We start from the raw sequence: 22,684 nt of genomic DNA on the forward strand, positions 1-22,684 counted from the left end.
AGAACATTGAAGGACATCAGTAGGGAGAGAACATAGAAGGGAGGGGAATATTTTTGTACAGACTTAACTGATCAGAATTTAGTAATTACCAAAATGTACGTTTTGAGTCTTAAGGTAGTCCATCTCAAAGGATCACCACCATCAGCGTTCTTGTGGACAAAAATCTTAGGATTTAGAATGCCAAAACTGTGTGTCTGTAGAGAATGGTCCTTATTTTCACTATCCATCTCCTATTCTGAACAGGAGTACACTATGCCAAGGTTTGCTTATAAACAATCTTTAGGTGTTTGCATTAATGGCCACATACAGGAACAACAGCTCTCTGTATGTAAACTAAGCCTCTATGTTTAGAAAGGGGAGTGGTTACTCTCCACTGTGTAGCAAGTTCCATTCTTAAATGGAACTATTTTTTTGAAGTAGCATAAACCAGTCAACGTCATGGACTAATATTTGCAATCCTAACTTTGTATCTCTCTTCCTTTTAAGTGAAATAAGTTCCTTTTCTTGTAATATTTTTGTCTCTAGGTGTAAGTTTATAGCCATTCGCACAGTAGCTTTTCATATTTACATTAAAATGTATTTGATTTCATAAGAGATTTTTTTTTAAACAATCTCAATACAAGGAATGAGTCTGAAAGTCTAAATGCTGAAGTCTCTAAACTACAAAGGTTATTGCCGCTTAAGAGCCATTAGATCTGTGGAATAGGAGATATTGGGCAAGGGGGTTTGACTGTCATCCTTGAGGGGACTGATGTTTCTAAATTTGTGTTTTAGTACCTGGGCAGAGGGAAGGGCCATTTAGATATGCACAATGTATGTCCCTAAACCTAGTATGACACAGGAAGTGCAATTCAAGACTTACACTTTGCTTTGCCAATGTGCCTCAATCTAGCTACGCCACCTCAAAGAGTGAGAGTTGTATTTAATTTCTGCTAAATTCAGTCCTTGCCTTCGGCTGTTGTCTTCTGTGATTGAACTGAAACCACTCACCTTACCCTTTTTAACTTTTTGGATACAATCTTTAGGTCAACTAAACTTGTCATAATTGAGAGACTGCTACTTCTGGCAGAACGCTATGTGATAACTATAGAGGTAAGAGATTTTCTTGTTACTAACATTCATGTCCTTTCTTATAACTAGACAAAAATTTAGGTGCTAACTCAGTATTTTTAACAATACCATGAGTTGTTTCAGGCCCATGTACTGTAGAATCACTTACTACTAAAACTGTGAAAATGTTTTTGTTCTTCCAAAATTGTTTACACTGATTTTTTTTCTTTCTGTAGGACCTTTACTCTGTTCCTCGTACTATTCTACCTCATGGTGCCTCTTTCCACGGACATCTTTTAACACTTAATGTTACATATGAGTCTACCAAAGATACCTTCGCTATAGAGGTCTGTCTACCCAAGTTACACTTGTCATGCCGTATTGACCTTACTTATTTGGGAAAACATAGTATTCACTAACTGCATTATGTTCCATGGATGACTTGAAGCACAAGCTAGAGAAGTGTAATGGACACAGCTAGCTTCAAAACCACATTTTTCTAAAAGCTTTGTCTACAAACCTAAAATTATAATAACAGAAAGGTTTGTGGAAAGAGAATATTTTCTTGCAGCACTTGGTATAGTCACTTTCACTCTTCTTCTGTATAGCTGGTATCCCTGGCTGAAAAGACCTTTATTAATATTAATAATAGAGGAGCAGAAAAACCCTTTAAAATGTTAACAGAACACTTAAAAAAATCAGGCCCTACTGTTTAAACAGCTTCCACCAAACTAGATCTTGTTTTATTTTACAGGCTCATAGCAATGAAACTGTAGGAAGCGTCAGGTGGAAAATAGCAAAGCTGCTGAATTCTCCTGTGGATAATATACAGATATTTGCAAATGAAAGTCTGGTATGTTAATTAGTTATCTTTTATCTTGTGAGTTTGAATTGTTCCTTTCACCAGAACTAAGTGTTAAATATTTTGTTGCAGCTAACAGTAAATAAAGATCAGAAGCTATTCCACCAGCTGGGCTTCTCTGAAGAACATGTACTTACAGTAAAAACATCAGGAAGTGGAACCCCCTCGGGGAGTTCTGTCGATTCCTCCACCAGCTCCAGCAACAGTAGTGGTGTCTTTAGTTCATCTTATGTGATGGAACAGGTACAGTATAGTAGTTTGAAATCTGCTTTTACAGTGCACCCTTTCACAAGCACGTCACAATTGGGGTGAAGCAGCAGGGTAAGCTAATGCTGTAGTCCTTCACTTCCAGATTTGGTTTCAAATTTTGCTACATATCAGAATTAAAAATGGGAGAGTTTGATTTGCATTTGTTTGTGTTACAAAATCAACACACAATGCAAGACTCATCTCATGTGATTTAGGATTGGAATACCTGAGGTATTACAGGACTACAGGTCAGGGTGGTTCATGTTTTGACAGACCCAGAGAATGAAATAACTGGGGCATTTTCAGTCAGTGAAATCCTTTGGCAGAGCGATATGGAAAAGCTCATGCAGTGGCTATATACTATGTGGGTGCATCATGCTTTTCTCAGACTAGGACTTAAGTAACTATTAATTCTGAGCATTAAATACACATTTAAAAAAAGAAAAACCACTGAGACTGTAGCAAAACTTTTTTTAATGGTGGCTTTGATTTCAAACAAGTAATTAAAACGGCATCACCTTTTGTAATCCAACTCAAATGAACTGGATTTAAAAGCTGCATTCAGCTACAAACAGCTGATTGTGTGTTTGTTTGCTATGTATTGATCACCTCTGCAGTTCTTCTGTTAAACTTTAATCTTAAAAAATTAAGATTTGCATTTGACTTTAAGATCTGTTGATTTGTGGGCAATTAATTCTAACACCAAGTAAGATTTTTTTTTTTTGAACCAGTGGAGCTCAGGTGTGTTAAATTAAAAATCTGGGAGTGGGTCAAGATAACTGTACCACTCTGCCGTTGCTCTCCCATTCACAATTAATAATTGGCCTAGAGGGCATCTTTTGTCTGATGTAGATGTAATGCTGCACAGTGACATGCAGATATAAGAGATACTTACAGGGGTTTTGTATTAGAATTCAAATCGTGTCTTGGGCTAGAAAGTAGCTGAGACGTCTCTGGGTCATTTGCTTCAACAGAGAATCCCACAAAATAGCTTAAAGGGGGGGAAAAAACCTTTGTAATTGTGTTTGTTTAATCCTCAGGAGAAATCCCTCCCGGGAGTAGTGATGGCTCTCGTGTGTAATGTTTTTGACATGCTTTACCAGCTTGCTAACCTAGAGGAGCCAAGGTAAACAAGCTAAATAGTTATTAAACATTGGAGAAATACTCTTACTGAAAGTTCAAATAACCACATTAAAAATTGTTACCAATTTATGTGGACTCTTGTCCAATGTGACGCTGAGTGAATCCTATCTTGTGTGGAATAATTGCTTTGAACTTTCCAGGATAACTTTGCGTGTACGAAAGCTTCTGCTGTTGATTCCTACTGACCCAGCTATTCAGGAAGCACTTGATCAACTAGATTCTCTAGGAAGAAAGGTATGGATTAAACCCATATTAAATTCTTGTCTCTGTAGGGCTAAAAAGAGGCATATAACTTTGGGATTTTGTAATACTGTGATGAGTGTTCATTTGTGAAGTTTTCAGGTTCTATAAAACTTAGTGATAAGGCCGAATAATATTGTCTCGGGGTTTTTAATGCTTTGTTTCTAGGTGGCTGGGAGGGGGGTTGTTACTGGGACTATACAAGATGCAGTTCCAAGGCCTACTTCTCCTTAAGTGATATTCTAAAAGTGCAGGTTTATATCTGTGCTTATTCCTCTCAGAAAACACTGCTGTCCGAATCAAGTTCTCAGTCTTCAAAATCCCCATCCTTGTCTTCAAAGCATCAACACCAGCCCAGTGCTAGTTCAATACTGGAAAGTCTCTTTAGATCTTTTGCTCCTGGCATGTCCACCTTTAGAGTGCTCTACAATTTAGAGGTAAGAAACCATTTTGTCAACGTGCGCCTCAGTTTTCGAACATTGCGGTTAAAGCAATTGAAGTCCTGCAAAAAATATTGTCAGTTGCTAGAAATATCATCAGCTGAACTAGGATTAATCCATTACACAAAACAAGTGATGTAAAGCAGAACATTACATGATAATATAGTAATGGAAAGTTCAAAAGAGCTTGGAGCATGAAGTATGAAGCTTCTCCTTAAAGGTTTCATTACAAACCCCAAGAACCTCTTATCATTGTAATTGTAAGATGACTTTTAAATGTGTTAGTAAACAGAACAGACAATTTTGGAATTTCTGTATGTTTCTCTCTGCCATCATAGAAGGCCTTAGCTATTGGTTTAAATCTTTGGCTGGATCTGCAGAGGTTCTGAATGCATGCATCTCTATTAAAAATGAATGGGAGCCGGGGGTGCTCAACTTCTCTGAAAATCAAGCCAAATTTAATTTGGATTGTTTGGATTACAAAATAAGCTCTCCATTAAAATGAGTCACGGTCAGATGTCACTGAAGATGTGAAGGGGGTTGACAAAGCAAAACATTAACTGCCTTTTAAGAAGAAATATGCCAAGGCCCACTTTTAGGGCCCAGGAGGGACCTTTTAAGAGATGCAATTAGTGTGGTGTACTGTACTTCTGAATCTCCAAATAGACAGGGATATTGTTCTAATGGATACAAATTCAACTGCAGGAAAAGGGCTGAATATATTACACTCACTTTCTCAGTCTTTCCTGTTGAAGCTGTTTCTGTCTCTGTTCCAATGACCATTTATACAAATGTTGGATGCAGTGTTGTTGTAGCCATGTTGGTCCCAAGATATTAGAGACAAAGTGGGTGAGAAGTTGTTCCAATAAAAAAATATAACCTCCATCACCTTGTTCTCTCTTTACACAAAGTGGGAGTGAAAATGACCCAACTTCAAATCCCTGCTCCAGTGAACCCAGTCTCCTGTGTCCCGGGAGAAAGCCCTAACCACTGAGCTAAAGCATGTAAGGGAGACACCACCAATGTCATCACTTTTTGACTGAAACTATTTGGTGAATGTGTCAAATTTGCATATAGTGATGCTGGGGGGGGGGGGAGAAGTGCATCTCTAGGGTTGATTTTATCAGGGCACTGAGATGTAGTGCAGACCCAGGACATCTTCCCAGGGATAACCGTTAACTGGTCTGAAATGCTTCAGTGAGGAGTTTGGTGGGGAGTTGCCAGGCCTTTGTGGGCTGACAAGACCAGAAGATATGTGAACATCTGGAACAGGGAAGGAGGTTAACAGCTCCCTAAAAATAGTATTTGGTATGGGAGTTATTCAGGGCGATGGGGTAGGCCTCTTCAACAAGGGAGTGCATAGATTTTAGCAGATTTAGGTAAGAAATTGTTAGCAATCTAGGAACCCAGATGAGAATATAGGGGGAGGCAGATAAGCGAACTCCTGTTAGCTCTTTGTGGCTAATGTCCAGTGTATGTACTTGTTCCGCATGAGTCCAGTTCCCTGATAAACTGGAATTGGAAGTGGACTAAGGGGAAGGCATCCCCTAAAGTTGAGGTACGGGGTTGGAACTCCTAAAGTCTGATAGAGTGAGAAGACAACCTCCTTTCTCCAGCCCCTTCACCTTTGTACAATGGGTAGGCAATAAGGTCCCAGGAACAGGCTGGGAACCAGCTGGAGGGGTGGGTCCTGACAGCAGCCCTCCACCAAATTCAGATGACTAGGGATGGAATCATGACCTGCACTGTATGAACTATTGTTGGATAATTCCCAGACCAGTTAAGTTAAACTTGTGGCTGAATTAATCCACTTCCCTTGTATATCTTGTCTCCTTTCCACATGTTCAGAACAGTGAGTCAAATGCTATCATAGGATGACTCTTTACAACTCCATTACAGACCCATCTAGATTAACATGTACAGGTTTGGGGTCCCATTGCCAGACACTGTTGTCAGCAGCAGATTAATTTCCTAGTATATTTGCGGCATAAGAATCCATCCTGGAAACAACTAATAGAGGCATACGCTCATCTCTCATTCCTGGTGTCTGCAAAGCCTTCTATAGGAATTTTCGTAATCGCCATTTACCGTCATATGTCTGTTACTAGTACTGCCGTTCTCCACCTTTTCCATACCACATCCCGTGTTCTAACAAAAAGTTTCAGGCTCCTCCTCTTCCAACGAGCTATAAAGAAAGGTAGAGTGGTCGTAACCCCCCAAAACCTGTTTGCAACTCCCAGATTGAGAGAGCAGTCTGCTGTTTCACAGTACAGATGCCCTCCTTGATGAGAGGATTCTGTTTTGCAGTGGGACTGGTATCCCAAAATGATTTTTTCACTTCAGAGCAAATAAGTAACAAAATGCTTATTTCCCAGCAGTGAGGCTAATGAGGAAGCAAACCTAACTAAATATTTCTTAGGTCCAATAATTAAATGGATTATATTAGCGGATTTGTTCCTGAAGTTCAGTCAAGTATAATGGAAAATATTTTCTCTCTTAACAAGCCAGAATTTTTTTAATCCCTCATATTTGTTAGTCTGCTAAAGCTATTAAACACAGGGATCCAGCCAAAAATATTAGTGTGGCTGTTTACTGAAAAATGGCTCTGCAAATTTGCTACCGAGTCACAGCACAAACATGGAATCTTGCAGAATATTGCAGAGAACTGAAAGTCACGATTTGTTCTTTCTGGCTTGTGGATTATAGCTCTTGCATTAGTAAAGGTTCGGCAACTGGAGTAAGTAAATAGTAAAAAAACTTGTGTTAAATGTTAAACGGAGAAGATTCAACTCAGAATACACATGAGGATCTTGCCTGTCAGATACAGGGTTTAGCTGATTGCCATATTTGGGGTCGGGAAGGAATTTTCCTCCAGGGCAGATTGGAGAGGCCCTGGAGGTTTTTCGCCTTCCTCTGTAGCATGGGGCATGGTTGACTTGAGGGAGGCTTCTTTGCTCCTTGAAGTCTTTAAACCATGATTTAAGGACTTCAATAGCTCAGACATGGGTGAGGTTTTTCATAGTAGTGGGTGGGTGAGATTCTGTGGCCTGCACTGTGCAGGAGGTCAGACTAGATGATCAGAATGGTCCCTTCTGACCTTAGTATCTATGAATCTATAAGCGGGTCCCCATATGGTCGCTTTTCTGACCATCATTGCAGTTTATGACTCTCACTGCTGAGAAGGTTACCTTCTTGCAAATGAGAGGAGCAGTATAATAAAAAAAAATAATTCCTACAAGCCATAAAATTTCTTGGATCCTCTTCATTTTTTTCACACCTCAAAATAAAAGTAGAAATGTAAAATCAAAACCTCCTCCTTGGGAGCTCTTACTTAGTAATTATTATTTCCGTGGAATAACATCAACTTAACAAGAAAGGTGATAGAATTGTAACTTTCCAGTGCCCCTGCTAAGCCTGAAGAAGTAATTCACATGTAAGTCCAGACTCCTCCCTTTTTACTATGTGAGCCATTTATGATTATATCAGTCACTTGTCACGGAATAAAAACAGAAGGCAACGTTTTAAAATATTGTTTGGCTCTTTATGGGTCAGATTGTTGCAAGGCTGTATCTTTGAATTACTGAGAGCAGGAAATGCTCGGTCTTAGGGTGAAACTGCCTGGGATATTGGATGCCACTTCAGAGATGCTATAATTTTTGTGTATACTAGTCATGAAACATTTATACTTGCATGCATTTCAGGTGCTGAGCTCCAAGCTGATGCCAACAGCAGATGATGAAATGGCAAGAAATTGTGCCAAATCTTTCTGTGAAAACTTTCTAAGAGCAGGAGGCTTGAGGTTAGACCTTATAGACATTTATTTTTTTTCCATAACACTAACTCCTTATCAGTGATAACTGTATAGTTTCTGTAATAGGCTCTAACACACTACTTATAGTATAGCACACTTGCATAGGTGTTCAGTTTTTTCATCTAGCAGTATGAAAACTAAAATGGATTGGGTCCTGTGAATAAAAAACTATCTGTAGATTTAATTACTTTCACTAGTAACGTCTGAACAGCCACTCTGTATCTACAGTATGTAGTGTATAACGTATATGACATTAAAGTCTGAATCAAAGCTAATTCATTTGCATTCTTTTTTCTATTACTATAGTTGGTATTTGGGTGCTAAATAAGTAGTCTCACTTCAGTTCAAGTATATAGATGTGCATATTACACAGCCTCCCCGCTGACACTATTTGGCATTTTTAGCAGTGTTAGAATGGACCAAGAATCGGTCAGTGCAATTGATCTTTCCACTCTTATCCATAAAGTTGGTCCCTCCTGGTAAGAGTGGAGGCACAGTGGGAACTTTGGAAAAACTTGCAGAGCTGCTGCCTGTTCTGTACTTACCAAGTGATACTACTGTGCTCCTACAGCAATTTTCACCTCAAAGCCCTTTGTAATGGGGGGAAAATAGGGATCTCATTCTCCAGAGGTATCGGTCTGGTACTTCTGTCTGCACTAAGTCACTGAGAGTGGCTGCGGGGGAAATACCCGAAACTCATTACCAACAGTCTCCTTTTTACACCATCTAATAAAATAGCGTCTCTTCTTTTTAAGTTTGGTGGTGAATGTGATGCAGAGAGACTCCATCCCATCAGAAGTGGACTATGAAACAAGACAGGGAGTCTATTCCATCTGCCTGCAACTTGCAAGGTATGAGATTGCCTTTCATTGTATATAATATTTCATTAGGCTTGAATAGAGACTGGGAATGGATGAGTCATTACACAAAGTAAAACTATTTCCCCATGGTATTTCTCCCTCCCACCCCACCCCCCACTGTTCCTCTGATATTCTTGTTAACTGCTGGAATTAGCCTACCTTGCTTGTCACCATGAAAGGTTTTCCTCCTTTCCCCCCCCTGCTGCTGGTGATGGCTTATCTTAAGTGATCACTCTCCTTACAGTTTGTATGATAAACCCATTGTTTCATGTTCTCTGTGTGTGTGTATATAAATCTCTCCTCTGTTTTTTCCACCAAATGCATCCGATGAAGTGAGCTGTAGCTCACGAAAGCTTATGCTCAAATAAATTTGTTAGTCTCTAAGGTGCCACAAGTACTCCTTTTCTTTTTGCGAATACAGACTAACACGGCTGCTACTCTGAAACCTGTCATTGTATATAAGGCCACTAGTAATGCTACTTGCATTTTTTTTTAGCAGTTGGCCTGTTATCTCGAAATGTAACAGTGATTTGAATTCTATACTAAAACTCTGATCACCCAATATTCAAAAATAAACGTGACTTTTTTTTTTCTTGTGTGTTTTAGGTTCTTGCTTGTTGGCCAAACACTTCCTACCTTACTAGATGAGGATATCCTCAAAGATGGGGTAGAAGCACTGTCCTCACGCCCATTCCGTAATGTGAGCCGACAGGCTAGCAGGCAGATGTCCATTTGTGGAACACCTGAGAAGTCATCCTACCGACAGTTGTCAGTTTCTGACAGGTCCTCCATTAGGGTGGAAGAGATCATACCTGCAGCACGGGTTGCGATACAAGTGAGTGAAGGTTTTACAGTCATGAAGATATAGCAGTGTGCAGTAGAGTGAAAGGTGAAACATGCTCTTAGTTTCTGGAGTTTAAGATAAGTAGTGCTGTGAAACTGGTTCTCCAGGCACAGGTCTCATCTCAAGGCTTAAGAAACAATCCAGGTGCTATCCCCCTCCCCCAAACCTCACCCTGTCTTTTATTTTTAACTGTGTCTCTGAAAGATCTATAACATACTGAAATAGTAAACCAATAGATTGGCTATTCACATTGGTTTGCCAGGGATGCTTGAAGACATTGAAATGTAATATTGTACTTTTGCTGTTCATTTTATTTTACATGATACATATTTTGTCACACTGTCCCATCTGCAAAGAGAAGAGGTGAAGTATTTGATTTCATTGTACCGTCGCAGAAAGCAGAATTGAGGGGTGACCAGATGCCTTTTGCCAATGTCTAGACCCCCATGCTTACCTGGTTAAAGTCCTGAAGTTTCTAATATACCAAAATTGCTTTTAACTGTAATTTTATAAAAATGAAACATGTGCAATAGCTTGGGGAAAAACACATCTCTCTTTTTTGTAGAGAGAGCAAGATGATGATTTTAAGCATCCAGAATCAGAATTTCCTAGTGATTAATTGGGAGAGGCCATGTACTAAAACATACTGCTTTAAAAGGAATAACTTGACTCATTTTCCTATTGTCAGATTGAAAGAAATTGCATGGGTGTGATCTATAGCTAGCACAATGTGTTAACATGTATAGGATCTCAATTTAAGATTCAGTTGGTGCTTTCCTACCAGGAGGAAGTTTGCATGCTTAGCTCCAGATGGAAGGAGGGGAATCTTTCTGTAGTGACTCTTCTTTCTGTTTCAAAGGCAGTGCTGCTGGCTTTCAATAAGCCATATTAACCACTGTTTTATATGAGCAAAAAGTCCTTGTGTCATGGCACCAGATAATAAACAAGTAACAAAACTGAATGGAAAGACCATGTGGTTTCTCCTTTCCTCGTGGCAAAGGAGACTCTTGGGTGTGGCAAAAGTAACCACTTTTTCCTGTTCCTTCAGACAATGGAGATAAATGATTTCACGTCTACAGTGGCTTGCTTCATGCGACTTTCTTGGGCTGCTGCTGCAGGACGACTTGACCTAGTGGGGAGCAGTCAACCAATAAAAGAAAGTAACACTTTATTTCCTGTTGGGATTCGAAACAGACTTAGCAGCTCAGGTATGTCACTTATAGGTGAGACTGCATCATTTAGTCTAAACAAAGTATTCTCAACTTACTCCAGTTGTGTAACACTTCTAGAGTTCTTAGAAGATGAACTCCTTCTAAATTGCTACTTAAATCTACAGTACATGCTGTGTTCTTACAAGTACTTTTTAGAAGAAAAATGTTGATCAGAAAAGCTTTAAAAACCACAACTGATTATTACATTTGTTGTTTCTAATCTAATTCAGGAAGCAATTGTAGCTCAGGAAGTGAAGGAGAGCCAACAGCACTCCACGCCGGAATCTGTGTGAGACAGCAGTCTGTGTCCACCAAAGATGCTCTGATTGCTGGAGAGGCCTTGTCTCTACTCGTTACGTGCCTACAGTTACGCAGTCAGCAGTTGGGTATGCGGTAGACGCTTACTAATTCAGACTTTCAGTATAATGTAATTAGTGGGCAGTCAGGTTTTGAAGTTGAATTTATACATTTTGTGCTTTCCTCCTTACTGAATTTTGCTCTTATTGACGAATCTCAATTCACGCAGACAATTGAATTTAAAAAAAAATGGAAAGGAAGCTTTCAGTCTGCTGGTTTTCTCTCCAAGATTTAGTATTAGATGGCCTGCTGATATTTTTATAAATGTATCAAGGTAATTGGGATACAATATTTCAATCACTTTTTAACAAAATTAATGAGGTGTCTTCTGTATTCATTATTCTGCGTTATGTAATTTCACTATAGAACTAGAGATTTGGGGATGATAAACAATATGCTTTCAATAGCTCTTTGAGGGGTATCTATGATTAGAGCAAATGAAACAAATGTTTGGGATTGTATATTTTATTGATCAATTACCACGAGTGTGTTGCTGGTGTAGACATGCTGCATTACTTATTGGCTGCTATTATTTTCTTTGTCAACTTTTTATTGCAGATTAACCTTTTTTACAGTGAAATCTCCCCCAACTTTCATTTCTGAAATAAACTGCAGCAGTGCAATAAACATAATTTAAAATGTGCGCAGGGGTTATATTTCCTTGGCTTTGATTCAGCAAGATACTTGTATCAGTGGAACTGCTTATGTGCTCAGGTACCTTGCAGAATCATGGCTTTAATGAACTGTGTGTTTTGGGCAAGTTTACTTAATGTTAGCATCAAAATGGTTGCTGCTTTGCTTGAAGTAATCACTTCTGCTGATGTTTACTGTTTTCCTACCTGTAAATTCAACCATAGGGCTAGTAAATCACTTCACTAGCACTTGTGCCTTCACATACAGAGGGGCTGAAACCTTTACTGGGGAGAAAAGAGGAACTGTTATATTTATATTAATAAAAAGAAAAGGAGTACTTGTGGCACCTTAGAGACTAACAAATTTATTAGAGCATAAGCTTTCGTGAGCTACAGCTCACTTCATCGGATGCATCCGATGAAGTGAGCTGTAGCTCACGAAAGCTTATGCTCTAATAAATTTGTTAGTCTCTAAGGTGCCACAAGTACTCCTTTTCTTTTTGCGAATACAGACTAACACGGCTGCTACTCTGAAACCTGTGATTTATATTAATAATCTACAATCTATGGAAGGGGAGAAATCAATGTATAAGAATTTTTCCATACCCATATATCTCTCATCCTTGGTGTTGGCGAGATACATTTTTATTCTAGTAGTAGTTAAATAAATAAATATAAATTAAATAATAATCAGTTGTTTGTTTATATTTTCAACAAGTTCCATTGGCAAAAACACTGACTGGGATTGTTTCATTTTTAGGATCGTTCTACAGCTTGCCTTGTGTTGCTGACTTCATCATTGACATTCTACTTGGATCACCAAGTGCCGAGGTGAGTGGCTGGAATTAAGATTTCCAAGTCATTCACTGATCCCACTGTAATATAACATCTTGTTTACATTACTGGTCTCAGACAAAAATATTCATTTCAGCACTTTCATTATCTGATTGAGTAATACATAGGACATATTAATCAGACATCACTGATTGCAGTATTAATCCCTGTCTCGGTTAAAAATTATACCTTTTTATAGTATTAAGTCATACTGTGAGAGTATAATCTTGATTTGTTTGCTTCATCTGTGACTAGTTGTCACAGGGCAGTGTTCTCTTACCCTGGATTCCTCTCTGCAAACAGTCTTCATGGGGGATTTGTGGCAAGTTCAACATCAAGTGCTTTATTTACAGTGTGAATATAACTGAACAAGTTCCCCACAGCTCAAAGTTCTTACATTTTCCCTAGGCACCGGGTGAGGTGGGGAGAGATCTCGCCTCCCTGAGAACTTGGGCTTCTCTAGCTCTTTCTTCCCACTACTCTTCTTGTCTCTCTTCTAGATGTCCTCAGCTGATGAGCTGAGCCACCTTGTTAACTGGTTAAGGACTGAACAATTAGCCAATTATCTCCCTAACTTTCCCCATGTGGGGATGTTTACCAAGTGCTCAGGCTAAGTCTACTCACACTCTGTCACACCAATGTTAGTTGAAAGTAAGAGTATGCTGACTAGTTTGAATAACCCAGTTTTGGGGAGGTCTGAAGGCTAACACTATCACTCTTCCAGTCAGGACTGAGAATCTCACAAGGGGCTGTTCTTTTTAGCTTTCCGGTCAAAGAGGTTTGGAGAAGCATATGAATTCTTAGGTGCTCACCCAAACCTCTAAAACGTACAGCTAAATGCAAAAGCCTCCTAGCATTAGTTTTACTATGTGATTGAGAGCAAGCCCTCAAAAGTTTGGATATTCTGAAAGTCAAGGTTGCACCAACCACACTAATTTGGTCACATAACATATGCTGTATATTTTATGATAGGTAGTTTTTTGCATTCTCCTTTGTCTGTTTACACTTCTTCTTACCTTTTATTAATATATTGCAAACTATATAGCACGTACACTATGGGCAAGTGAACATTGCAGGAGCAACCATAAACATTTGGGGTTTCTTGGCACTTGGATGCTTGACTTTGCAGTCTTAATGTTGTATTGATCCTAGGATTGTCGATTTTAATCACAGTTAACTCACGTGATTAACTCAAAAAAATAAATGGTGATTAAAAAAAATTAATCGCAGTTTTAATCGCTTTATTGTGAAAGTGCAACTTACAAATGTAGATTGATTTTTTTTGTTGTTGTTACTTAACTGCACTCAAAAACAAAACAATCTAAAACTTTAGAGCCTACAAGTCCACTCAGTCCTACTTCTTGTTCAGCCAATTGCTAAGACAAACAAGTTTGTTTACATTTATGGGAGATACTGCTGCCCACTTCTTATTTACAATGTCACCTGAAAATGAGAACTGGCATTTGCATGGCACTTTCGTAGCTGGCATTGCTAGGTATTTACATGCCAGGTATGCTAAACATTCCCATCGTGCTTTGGTAACCATTCCAGAGGACACACTTCCATGCGGATGACACTCGTTAAAAAAATAATGCATTCATTAAATTTGTGACTGAACTCCTTGGGGAAGAATTGTATGTCTCCTGCTCTGTTTTATCTGCATTCTGCCATATACTTTGTGTTATGGCAGTCTCAGATGATGACCCAGCACATGTTGTTCATTTTAAGAACGCTTTCACTGCAGATTTAACAAAACGCAAAGAAGGTACCAATGTGAGATTTCTAAAAGTAGCTACAGCACTCGACCCAAGGAGTCTGAAGTGCCTTCCAAAATCTGAGAGGGATGAGGTGTGGAACGTGCTTTCAGAAGCCTTAAAAGAGCAACAGGAAACTCCAGAACCCCAAACCATTAAAAAAGAAAATCCAACCTTCTGCTAGTGGCATCTGACTCAGATGATGAAAATGAACGTGTGTCAGTCTGCACTGCTTTGGATCATTATCGAGCAGAACCTGTCATCAGCATGGAAGCATGTCCTCGGGAATGGTGGGCGAAGCATGAGGGGAAATATGAATCTTTACCATATCTGACACGTAAATATCTTATGATGCCAGCTACAACAGTGCTATGCGAATGCCTGTTCTCACTTTCAGGTGACTTTGTAAAAAAGAAGCAGGCAGCATTATCTCTGGCAAATGTGAACAAACTTGTTTTTCTGAGCGATTGGCTGAACAAGAAGTAGGACTGACTGGACTTGTAGGCTCTAAAGTTTTACATTTTATTTATGAATACAGTTATTTTTGTATGCAATTCTACATTTGTAAGTTCAACTTTCATGATAAAGAGATTGCACTACAGTACTTGTATTAGGTGAATTGAAAAATACTATTTCTTTTGTTTTTTGCAGTGCAGTTATTTGTAATAAAAAATATAAAGTGAGTACTGTACACTTTATTTTCTGTGTTGTAAATTGAAATCCATATATCTGAAAATGGGAAAAACATCCAAAAATATTTAAATAAATGGTATTCTATTATTATTATTCTTTAACAGAGCAATTAAAACTCTATGGGGAATTTAGTAGGTCAAGTTACTCCAGTTGGAATTTGACCAGCATCCCTATCTATGAATAGAGCCACAGTGCTTAAAGACAACAAGTGATTAAGATCTTGCTTTAATATCTCAGCCAAAAGAAGGCATCTCTTCAATCCTCACATGCTGTGTTAGGTCACTGGCTCAGTACTGACTGGGAGGGAAGAATGCCATCTATCAAATTGCCAACATTGCTTCTACAGCACTTGCTGGCTCTTTAGAGGTCTCCCATTCTGTTGATTCATATCCAGTGCTCCTTAACTTAAGATGTGAAAGGATTGCCTATGGGATTGTATGCTTTGTAATGACTCCCCTGAGAGGGTCATCTGCAAGGGCTGAAACAGACCTATGGATTTAAAAGCACAAGTCTCTGCTACTTGAGCTGAAGGGCCCAGGGCCATTAGCTCAGAGGCAGTAGCAAATTTATAAACAACTTGATATGGTGTTGCCACCACAGGGGGACAAAAAGCCACACTTGGTGGGTCCCACAGTCCATTATGGCTTTCCTATTTCTAACTTTTATATTTTTGTTTTAGATTTCTAATCAAAGTATGTGTACCTTGGGGAACATTAAATATAGAGTACTTACAAAGCTTTTGTTTCAGATTCGTCGCGTTGCCTGTGACCAATTATATACCCTTAGTCAAACAGACACATCAACTCACCCAGATGTACAAAAACCAAACCAGTTTCTCTTAAGTGTCATTCTCACTGCCCAGCTGCCTCTTTGGTCACCAACCAGTATCATGAGAGGAATCAACCAGAGGCAAGTTACATGAATGTTTATTCAGAAAGGTTTCAGAGTAGCAGCCGTGTTGGTCTGTATTCGCAAAAAGAAAAGCAGTACTTGTGGCACCTTAGAGACGAACAAATTTATTTCAGCATAAGTTTTCGTGAGCTACAGCTCACTTCATCGGATGCATTCAGTGGAAAATACAGTGAGGAGATTTATATACACACACAGAGAACATGAAACAATGGGTTTTATCATACACACTGTAAGGAGAGTGATCACTTATCATGAACTATTACCAGCGGGGTGGGGAGGAAAACCTTTTGTGGTGATGATCAAGGTGAGCCATTTCCAGCAGTTAACAAGAACGTCTGAGGAACAGTGGGAGGTGGGGTGGGGGGAGAAATAACATGGGGAAATAGTTTTACTTTGTGTAATGACCCATCCACTCCCAGTCTCTATTCAAGCCTAAGTTAATTGTATCCAGTTTGCAAATTAATTCCAATTCAGCAGTCTCTCAATGGAGGCAGAGGGGCCATGTACATTGGTCAGACTGGACAGTCTCTACGTAAAAGAATAAATGGACACAAATCAGACGTCAAGAATTATAACATTCAAAAACCAGTCGGAGAACACTTCAGTCTCTCCGGTCACTCGATTACAGACCTGAGAGTGGCTATCCTTCAACAAAAAAAACTTCAAAAACAGACTCCATTGAGAGACTGTTGAATTGGAATTAATTTGCAAACTGGATACAATTAACTTAGGCTTGAATAGAGACTGGGAGTGGATGGGTAAGGTTTTCCTCCCCTCTCTCTCCCTTTCCCCCCTCCGCTGGTAATAGTTCATGTTAAGTGATCACTCTCCTTATAGTGTGTATGATAAAACCCATTGTTTCATGTTCTCTGTGTGTGTATATAAATCTCCTCACTGTATTTTCTACTGAATGCATCCGATGAAGTGAGCAGTAGCTCACGAAAGCTTATGCTCAAATAATTTTGTTAGTCTCTAAGGTGCCACAAGTACTCCCTTTCTTTTTACGTTTTAGAAAAAGGCTTTTGCCTTAAGGATTTTCAAAAACTTTGAAGTCTGAAGATGATGTAACCATAGCCGTCAACTAAAACCACACCAGTCAGATTTTTTTTAAAGTTTCCTGTCTACAGTAGACCGTGAACATTAGAGTCCAATTAATTTGTATCTTCGGGTGTAACCTTCAGATCTTGGATGCTGTCCCGGGTGCATGGGAGTGCCACTATGTGCTTCCATCTATCCAAGGTTTAATGGCAAGACATTTTATTCAGGAGAGTCCAGACTGAATGCTAAACAAAGATGTTTGGTTCTTTGAATGTTAAGTCTGGACCCACTGACCTCACACGTTCCATCCCTGCCCATTACATTTTAATTAGATTGTAGATATCAATTCCATTGACTTTTCTGAAGAATGCTTTTTAGTTGGGAAATTGAATTCAACATTAATTTTGAAATGCAAATTCTATGTTCACCATGGTAGAAAAAGAATAATTTAAGAACCTGAAGCATCTTATCCTCGTTCTAGCAACTATATGTGATCATCTAATATGTAGTTTTGTGAGGTGAGGAGAAAAAATTGAATTGTCAGTTCAAAATTCAAAAAGTGGCTGCTATGAAGAAAACTGCTTAGAAGCTACAGTGGTGTGCATGTGGAGGTATAAATATATAGATCTATAATGGTGTGATTGGGTGGATGGATGGTATATGTTTAAGCAAATGCTCTAAGGTCTAGACTTATTTAAAAACCCTCTCCCTATTTGTAATTACTCATCTTTGTTTTAGGCTCTTATCGCAGTGTACAGAGTATTTTGACCTGAGATGCCAGTTACTGGACGATCTCACTTGTAAGTATGTGTTAGAGGTTCGAATGTGAACTCTAATATGACATTTATATAGCAACCAGCAGTGTTCTAAGCACTTAGACATGTAAGACAAGTCCCTGCCCATGACAGCTTACAGTCTAAGTAGACAAGACATTGAGAAGTCAAGGAATGGGGGCAACACAAGCTTTTATATTTGTGCTTTTTAAAAAATGGTTCACCCCCTCAACTCATATTGCCTGTACCCTTGCTTAATACTCATTTTTGTTTATATATTTTAATATTTGTTTTTCAATTTGATTCTCTCCCTTCTTGCCTATTGCCCCTTATATCCCTTTCCTATTTTGTCATGTAGTGACACTTGGCTTTTGGCTTGGCTGCCTCCCTGTGTGGCCTGATTTTCAGAGATACTGAGCACCTGTGGCCCTCAATGCCTTCAGTTTAGGTGTCTAACTTGAATTTACATGCTTAACTTCAGGCATGCATATTTAAAAATGCTCACCTTAAAGACTTTGATGTCTTATTTCATCTTTTTTTACACATGGTTATGCATTACCTGTAGTTGTGTATAGATATGTACATTTTCCCCTCTTTTTTATGTGCTAAATTTCTTTTGACCAATTTACAATGAACATCAATAAGTTGGTGGTGAGCTGCAGTTTCATGAGCTATTAATTAGCTGCATAACTAAATGCCTGCTGTTGACATGAAATGTAATGTGCCATATCATTGTTAATGACTGAAGCTGTGAAATTCTTGGGATTGTCTATCGGTATTTAAGTTCTTCATGTCTGTAACTTCGATTTTCTCTGTTTATTCCATAGCTTCTGAAATGGAGCAGTTGAAGATCAGCCCAGCTGTCATGTTAGAAGATGAGATCACTTGGCTGGATAACTTTGAACCCAACCGCACAGCTGAGTGTGAGACCAGTGAAGCTGACAACATTTTATTAGCAGGACACTTGAGGCTCATTAAGACTCTTCTTTCATTGTGTGGGGCAGAAAAGGAAATGCTCGGTGAGTATCCTTTTTTGTACCAAAGTACATAAACCAATTTGAGTTTGATCTCTTTATTATTTGAAGATGTCTGGTTTTGGTTAATAAAGAAGTAGATAGTGTCTTTGGCAAATCTGTGCTTATGATGGCATGTAGAGTACAGGCACTACACATGTAGCTACACACAGCAGTGAAAGGCAATCTACACTCACACTTGTCCCTACAGTGTGTAGCTACATGCCTCAGTGAAAGGCTCTGACAGTTCCCCGCTGCCAGAGCCTTTCTCCACTGCTGGAGCCTTTCACTGCAGTGGGGAAAGACTCTGGCAGCAGGATGCTATGCCGCAAAAAATAGCGGTGTGGACATTTTAGTGGTGTGGACGTTTTAGTCACTGCTTGGGCATGTAGAGAGCACGTGTATGTATACCCTTGGGGTTCGAACGTTTAGGGCACTCTACTCACCAAAGCCATGCTTTCCCTTCTACACTGCTGTTTATACCCATGCTAGCTGGGCATGCAACGTTTGTATTTTACACACCACCGTAATTGTAGACATAGCTTTATGAAGCCATTTTGTACTGGGAGAGTAGTGAGGGGTTACAAGGAAAAACGTACCTGAGTTAGTAACCATGTTCTTCATTGCAGGTTGTTTGGGTTTGGTTTGGGATTTGTAGTGAATTATTTAAAGATATTTTTTTCTGTCATGGTCTGTGTGGAGGAAATTTACAGGAGAATAACAATATTGTGGCTGCATATAGTTTTGTTGCTGCTTCACCACTGCTGCAGCATCTAGGAATTCTGAGCATATTTTCCTTTGATAGTTACTAGTGTCTGATTTGAAAAAATCAATAATAAAGAAAATAGGATAGTTCCTGCTGCTGCTGAAAGGCTAGCATGGTGACATTCTAAATAGGTGGCTTTCTTGATATGGACAAGATTTGACTGTCTTTGTAGCAATAAGGCAGATATCTAACATTAAATGTGGATTTGCTTTCTTACAGGTTCATCTTTGATTAAACCGTTATTAGATGATTTCCTCTTCCGAGCATCTAGGATTATCCTGAATAGCAATTCTCCAGCTGGCAGTGCTGCCATCAGTCAGCAGGACTTTCACCCAAAGTAAAGAAAAGAATTTGCATTTTTGTTCACACTGTACAAGTTCTTGCCTAGCTAGATTGCAGGGTGGAACTGTAAACTATGGGGATTAGTGCAATGGGTCGACTTTCCAGCTATATCTTTGAGTACTTTAATAATCAGCTACTGGTGGACTTGATAAAGGATTGTACCAAAACTTGCCAATTTTGCATTTAAACTCCCACTAATCTGTAAATCCCAAAGGATTTGCCTGTCAAACCTATAAAGAACTTCACATACAGTAGAGAGTTATACCCAGTGGGCATGGTGTCTTGGCCTACAGGTGATGGAGTCCTCTAGCCTGAAGAATTTTCATCACTATGGGGAGATGGCTAAATAACACATACATGGAAGGTTAACTACTTCTTCAAGTGGTGTCCCTGTGGGTGCTCCACTTCAGGTGTCGGTGCGTCCCGGCACCGTTGATCGGAGATCTTCAGTAGCAGTGTCCAGTTGGGACGCATGTGCACAGTTGGTGTCTTGCGGCTTCTTTTTTTGATCTTCAGCACAAATGGATCTCTTCCCACAAAATGAGTAGCATTCACTGGTACAAGTCCAGGGAATAAAATTCTCACAGCAAGTTGTGAATCAGTCACTAAACATCTTTTTGATTTTGTTTTCCTTTGGCAATTATAAGTGGGTTACACAGTCTGACTAACAAGATTTACCAGAATTTAAAATTATGGAGTATGACTACCTACTAAATAGATCCCACTTATGGTTTTCTTTTTAGGTGCAGTACAGTGGATAGCCGATTAGCAGCTTATGAAGTGCTAGTGATGTTGGCTGATAGCTCACCTTCCAATCTTCAGCTTATTACAAAAGAGCTGCTTTCTATGCACCATCAGCCTGACCCTACACTTACCAAGGAGTTTGATGTAAGTAAGATGTCTTGATGCAATTTAAATTATTCAGTATGATTTGAAATACTGTTTTTAGCCACTTCCTTGTTCCAACTGCAAATGTTCCAGAGCCTTCATTTTAAAGTGGTGATAATCAGATCTGAATTAATGCATACCTATTGATCTTTCCCAAGAGCAAGCACACTTTTGAGTCTATTAGGCAGTTGTTATCTTGATAAATAAAATTATTGCCTAAAAATCCCCGACTGGTTTGATTTAAAAGGTATACAACTTTGTAGACTGTTCTTGGGTATCTTGTATTCAATATTGGCTGTACAGCCATTTATAATAACTTGTGTGCATAGCTCTCTCAAATTTGACCCAGATCTCAGTGAAATGTATGAAAATGCTGTTTAACAGCCAGCATATCTTTTTATAACTGCCTATATAATAAAAATGTGATTTACAAGCTGTTGGAGTCCATAGTTTGTATAATCTACTGATACAGAGAAATGTCAATTTTCCCCTTAGTATCTTCCACCTGTGGACAGTCGATCCACTTCAGGATTTGTGGGGCTGAAGAACGGTGGTGCCACTTGTTACATGAATGCAGTCTTCCAGCAGCTATACATGCAGCCAGGTCTCCCTGAGGTAAATTTAACTTTTAATTTCTGACAGATGCTTTCTGCCAACTGATACTTTGCTTTTGCTATAAATCAGAGAGGTGAGTAAAGAAAAGGGGTTTTAGTCAAATATTTGTCAAACACTGCAAAATTAGTCAAATTATTTTACAAATATTCAATTAGTTCTACTGTAAATTCATTTAAGTCCCATAATAGATTCTTATTGTGTATAAAAATGTAGAGTGTGTGAACTTGCTGACTGGCTCAGGACATGCAAATTCTTAAGAGAAATGATAGGTTATAATATCAAAATCCGCTTTTAAAAAGGAATTTTTTAAATGAATCTATTGTTTAGCGCTGCAAGTTTTATCTAAAATGTAAATTTTTATTCACAAACTCAGTTTTGTCTTCTAGGAACACGTGTGCCTTGTTTAAATGCACAGTAGTAACAGAATTATTAATTTAAATTCTTATGTGACATTTTTGCAAATAAGTTACGTTACAGATGGTTATTTTTTCCCTCCAAGGCATTGCTTTCAATTGACGATGATATGGACAATCCAGATGACAGTGTATTCTATCAAATTCAATCTCTCTTTGGCCATTTGATGGAAAGCAAATTGCAGTATTATGTACCTGAGAACTTTTGGAAGGTATCATTTCCATTTTATTCAGCCTATATAATTTTCCTAGTTAGTAAATATGTGGGACTTGGATTCAGATGTGGTGAAACATGTCAATATTTATGACTCTTAATAGTAATTGTACATCTGTCTAGTCTGAAACTAATAAATATCCTTTTTAAGGTACGTAGAAGCCATAAAGATATAAATTTCACTTTTTACAGTTGTCAAGGTTCCTTCCCCACTCTGAACTCTGGGGTACTGATGTGGGGACCTGCATGAAAGACCCCCTAAGTTTATTCTTACCAGCTTAGGTTAAAAACTTCCTCAAGGTACAAACTTTGCCTTGTCTTTGAACCCTATGCTGCCACCACCAAGCGTGTTAAACAAAGAACAGGGAAAGAGCCCACTTGGAGACATCTTCTCTCCCCTCCCCTCCATATCCCCCCAAGCCCTGCACCCCCTTTCCTGGGGAAGGCTTGATAAAAATCCAATTTGCATAGGTAAACACAGACCCAAACCCTTGGATCTTAAGAACAATGAAAAGCAATCAGGTTCTTAAAAGAAGAATTTTAATTAAAGAAAAAGTAAAAGAATCACCTCTGTAAAATCAGGATGGTAAATACCTTACAGGGTAATTAGATTCAAAACATAGAGAATTCCTCTAGGCAAAACCTTAAGTTACAAAAACAGGAATATACATTCCATTCAGAACAGCTATTTTACCAGCCATTAAACAAAAGGAAAGCTAACACACTTCTA

The 22,684-nt window shown here is 38.8% G+C and overlaps 1 protein-coding gene across 4 annotated transcripts in view; it reads left to right on the forward strand.

Moving 5' to 3' along the window:
* The window catches only part of USP24 (ubiquitin specific peptidase 24), a 115,091-nt gene that overhangs the window by 56,751 nt on the left and 35,656 nt on the right, over positions 1–22,684 (forward strand). For all 4 annotated transcript variants that reach the window (XR_006283190.1, XM_043520519.1, XM_038412987.2 and 1 more), the window contains exons 24-43: positions 1,026–1,092; positions 1,287–1,397; positions 1,805–1,903; positions 1,985–2,155; positions 3,202–3,287; positions 3,445–3,538; positions 3,826–3,981; positions 7,686–7,783; positions 8,551–8,646; positions 9,262–9,490; positions 10,548–10,707; positions 10,941–11,096; positions 12,460–12,530; positions 15,729–15,889; positions 17,669–17,730; positions 18,531–18,722; positions 19,702–19,819; positions 20,568–20,712; positions 21,208–21,327; positions 21,827–21,952. Coding sequence is in view for 3 of the 4 variants with exons in the window: in XM_043520519.1 (XP_043376454.1) it covers positions 1,026–1,092; positions 1,287–1,397; positions 1,805–1,903; positions 1,985–2,155; positions 3,202–3,287; positions 3,445–3,538; positions 3,826–3,981; positions 7,686–7,783; positions 8,551–8,646; positions 9,262–9,490; positions 10,548–10,707; positions 10,941–11,096; positions 12,460–12,530; positions 15,729–15,889; positions 17,669–17,730; positions 18,531–18,722; positions 19,702–19,819; positions 20,568–20,712; positions 21,208–21,327; positions 21,827–21,952 (2,518 nt within the window). In the remaining variant the exon portion in view is untranslated. The remainder of the gene's footprint in view (positions 1–1,025; positions 1,093–1,286; positions 1,398–1,804; positions 1,904–1,984; positions 2,156–3,201; positions 3,288–3,444; positions 3,539–3,825; positions 3,982–7,685; positions 7,784–8,550; positions 8,647–9,261; positions 9,491–10,547; positions 10,708–10,940; positions 11,097–12,459; positions 12,531–15,728; positions 15,890–17,668; positions 17,731–18,530; positions 18,723–19,701; positions 19,820–20,567; positions 20,713–21,207; positions 21,328–21,826; positions 21,953–22,684) is intronic.

The sequence above is a fragment of the Dermochelys coriacea genome, chromosome 8, assembly GCF_009764565.3.
Source record: "Dermochelys coriacea isolate rDerCor1 chromosome 8, rDerCor1.pri.v4, whole genome shotgun sequence".
Taxonomy (NCBI): Eukaryota; Metazoa; Chordata; order Testudines; family Dermochelyidae; genus Dermochelys; species Dermochelys coriacea.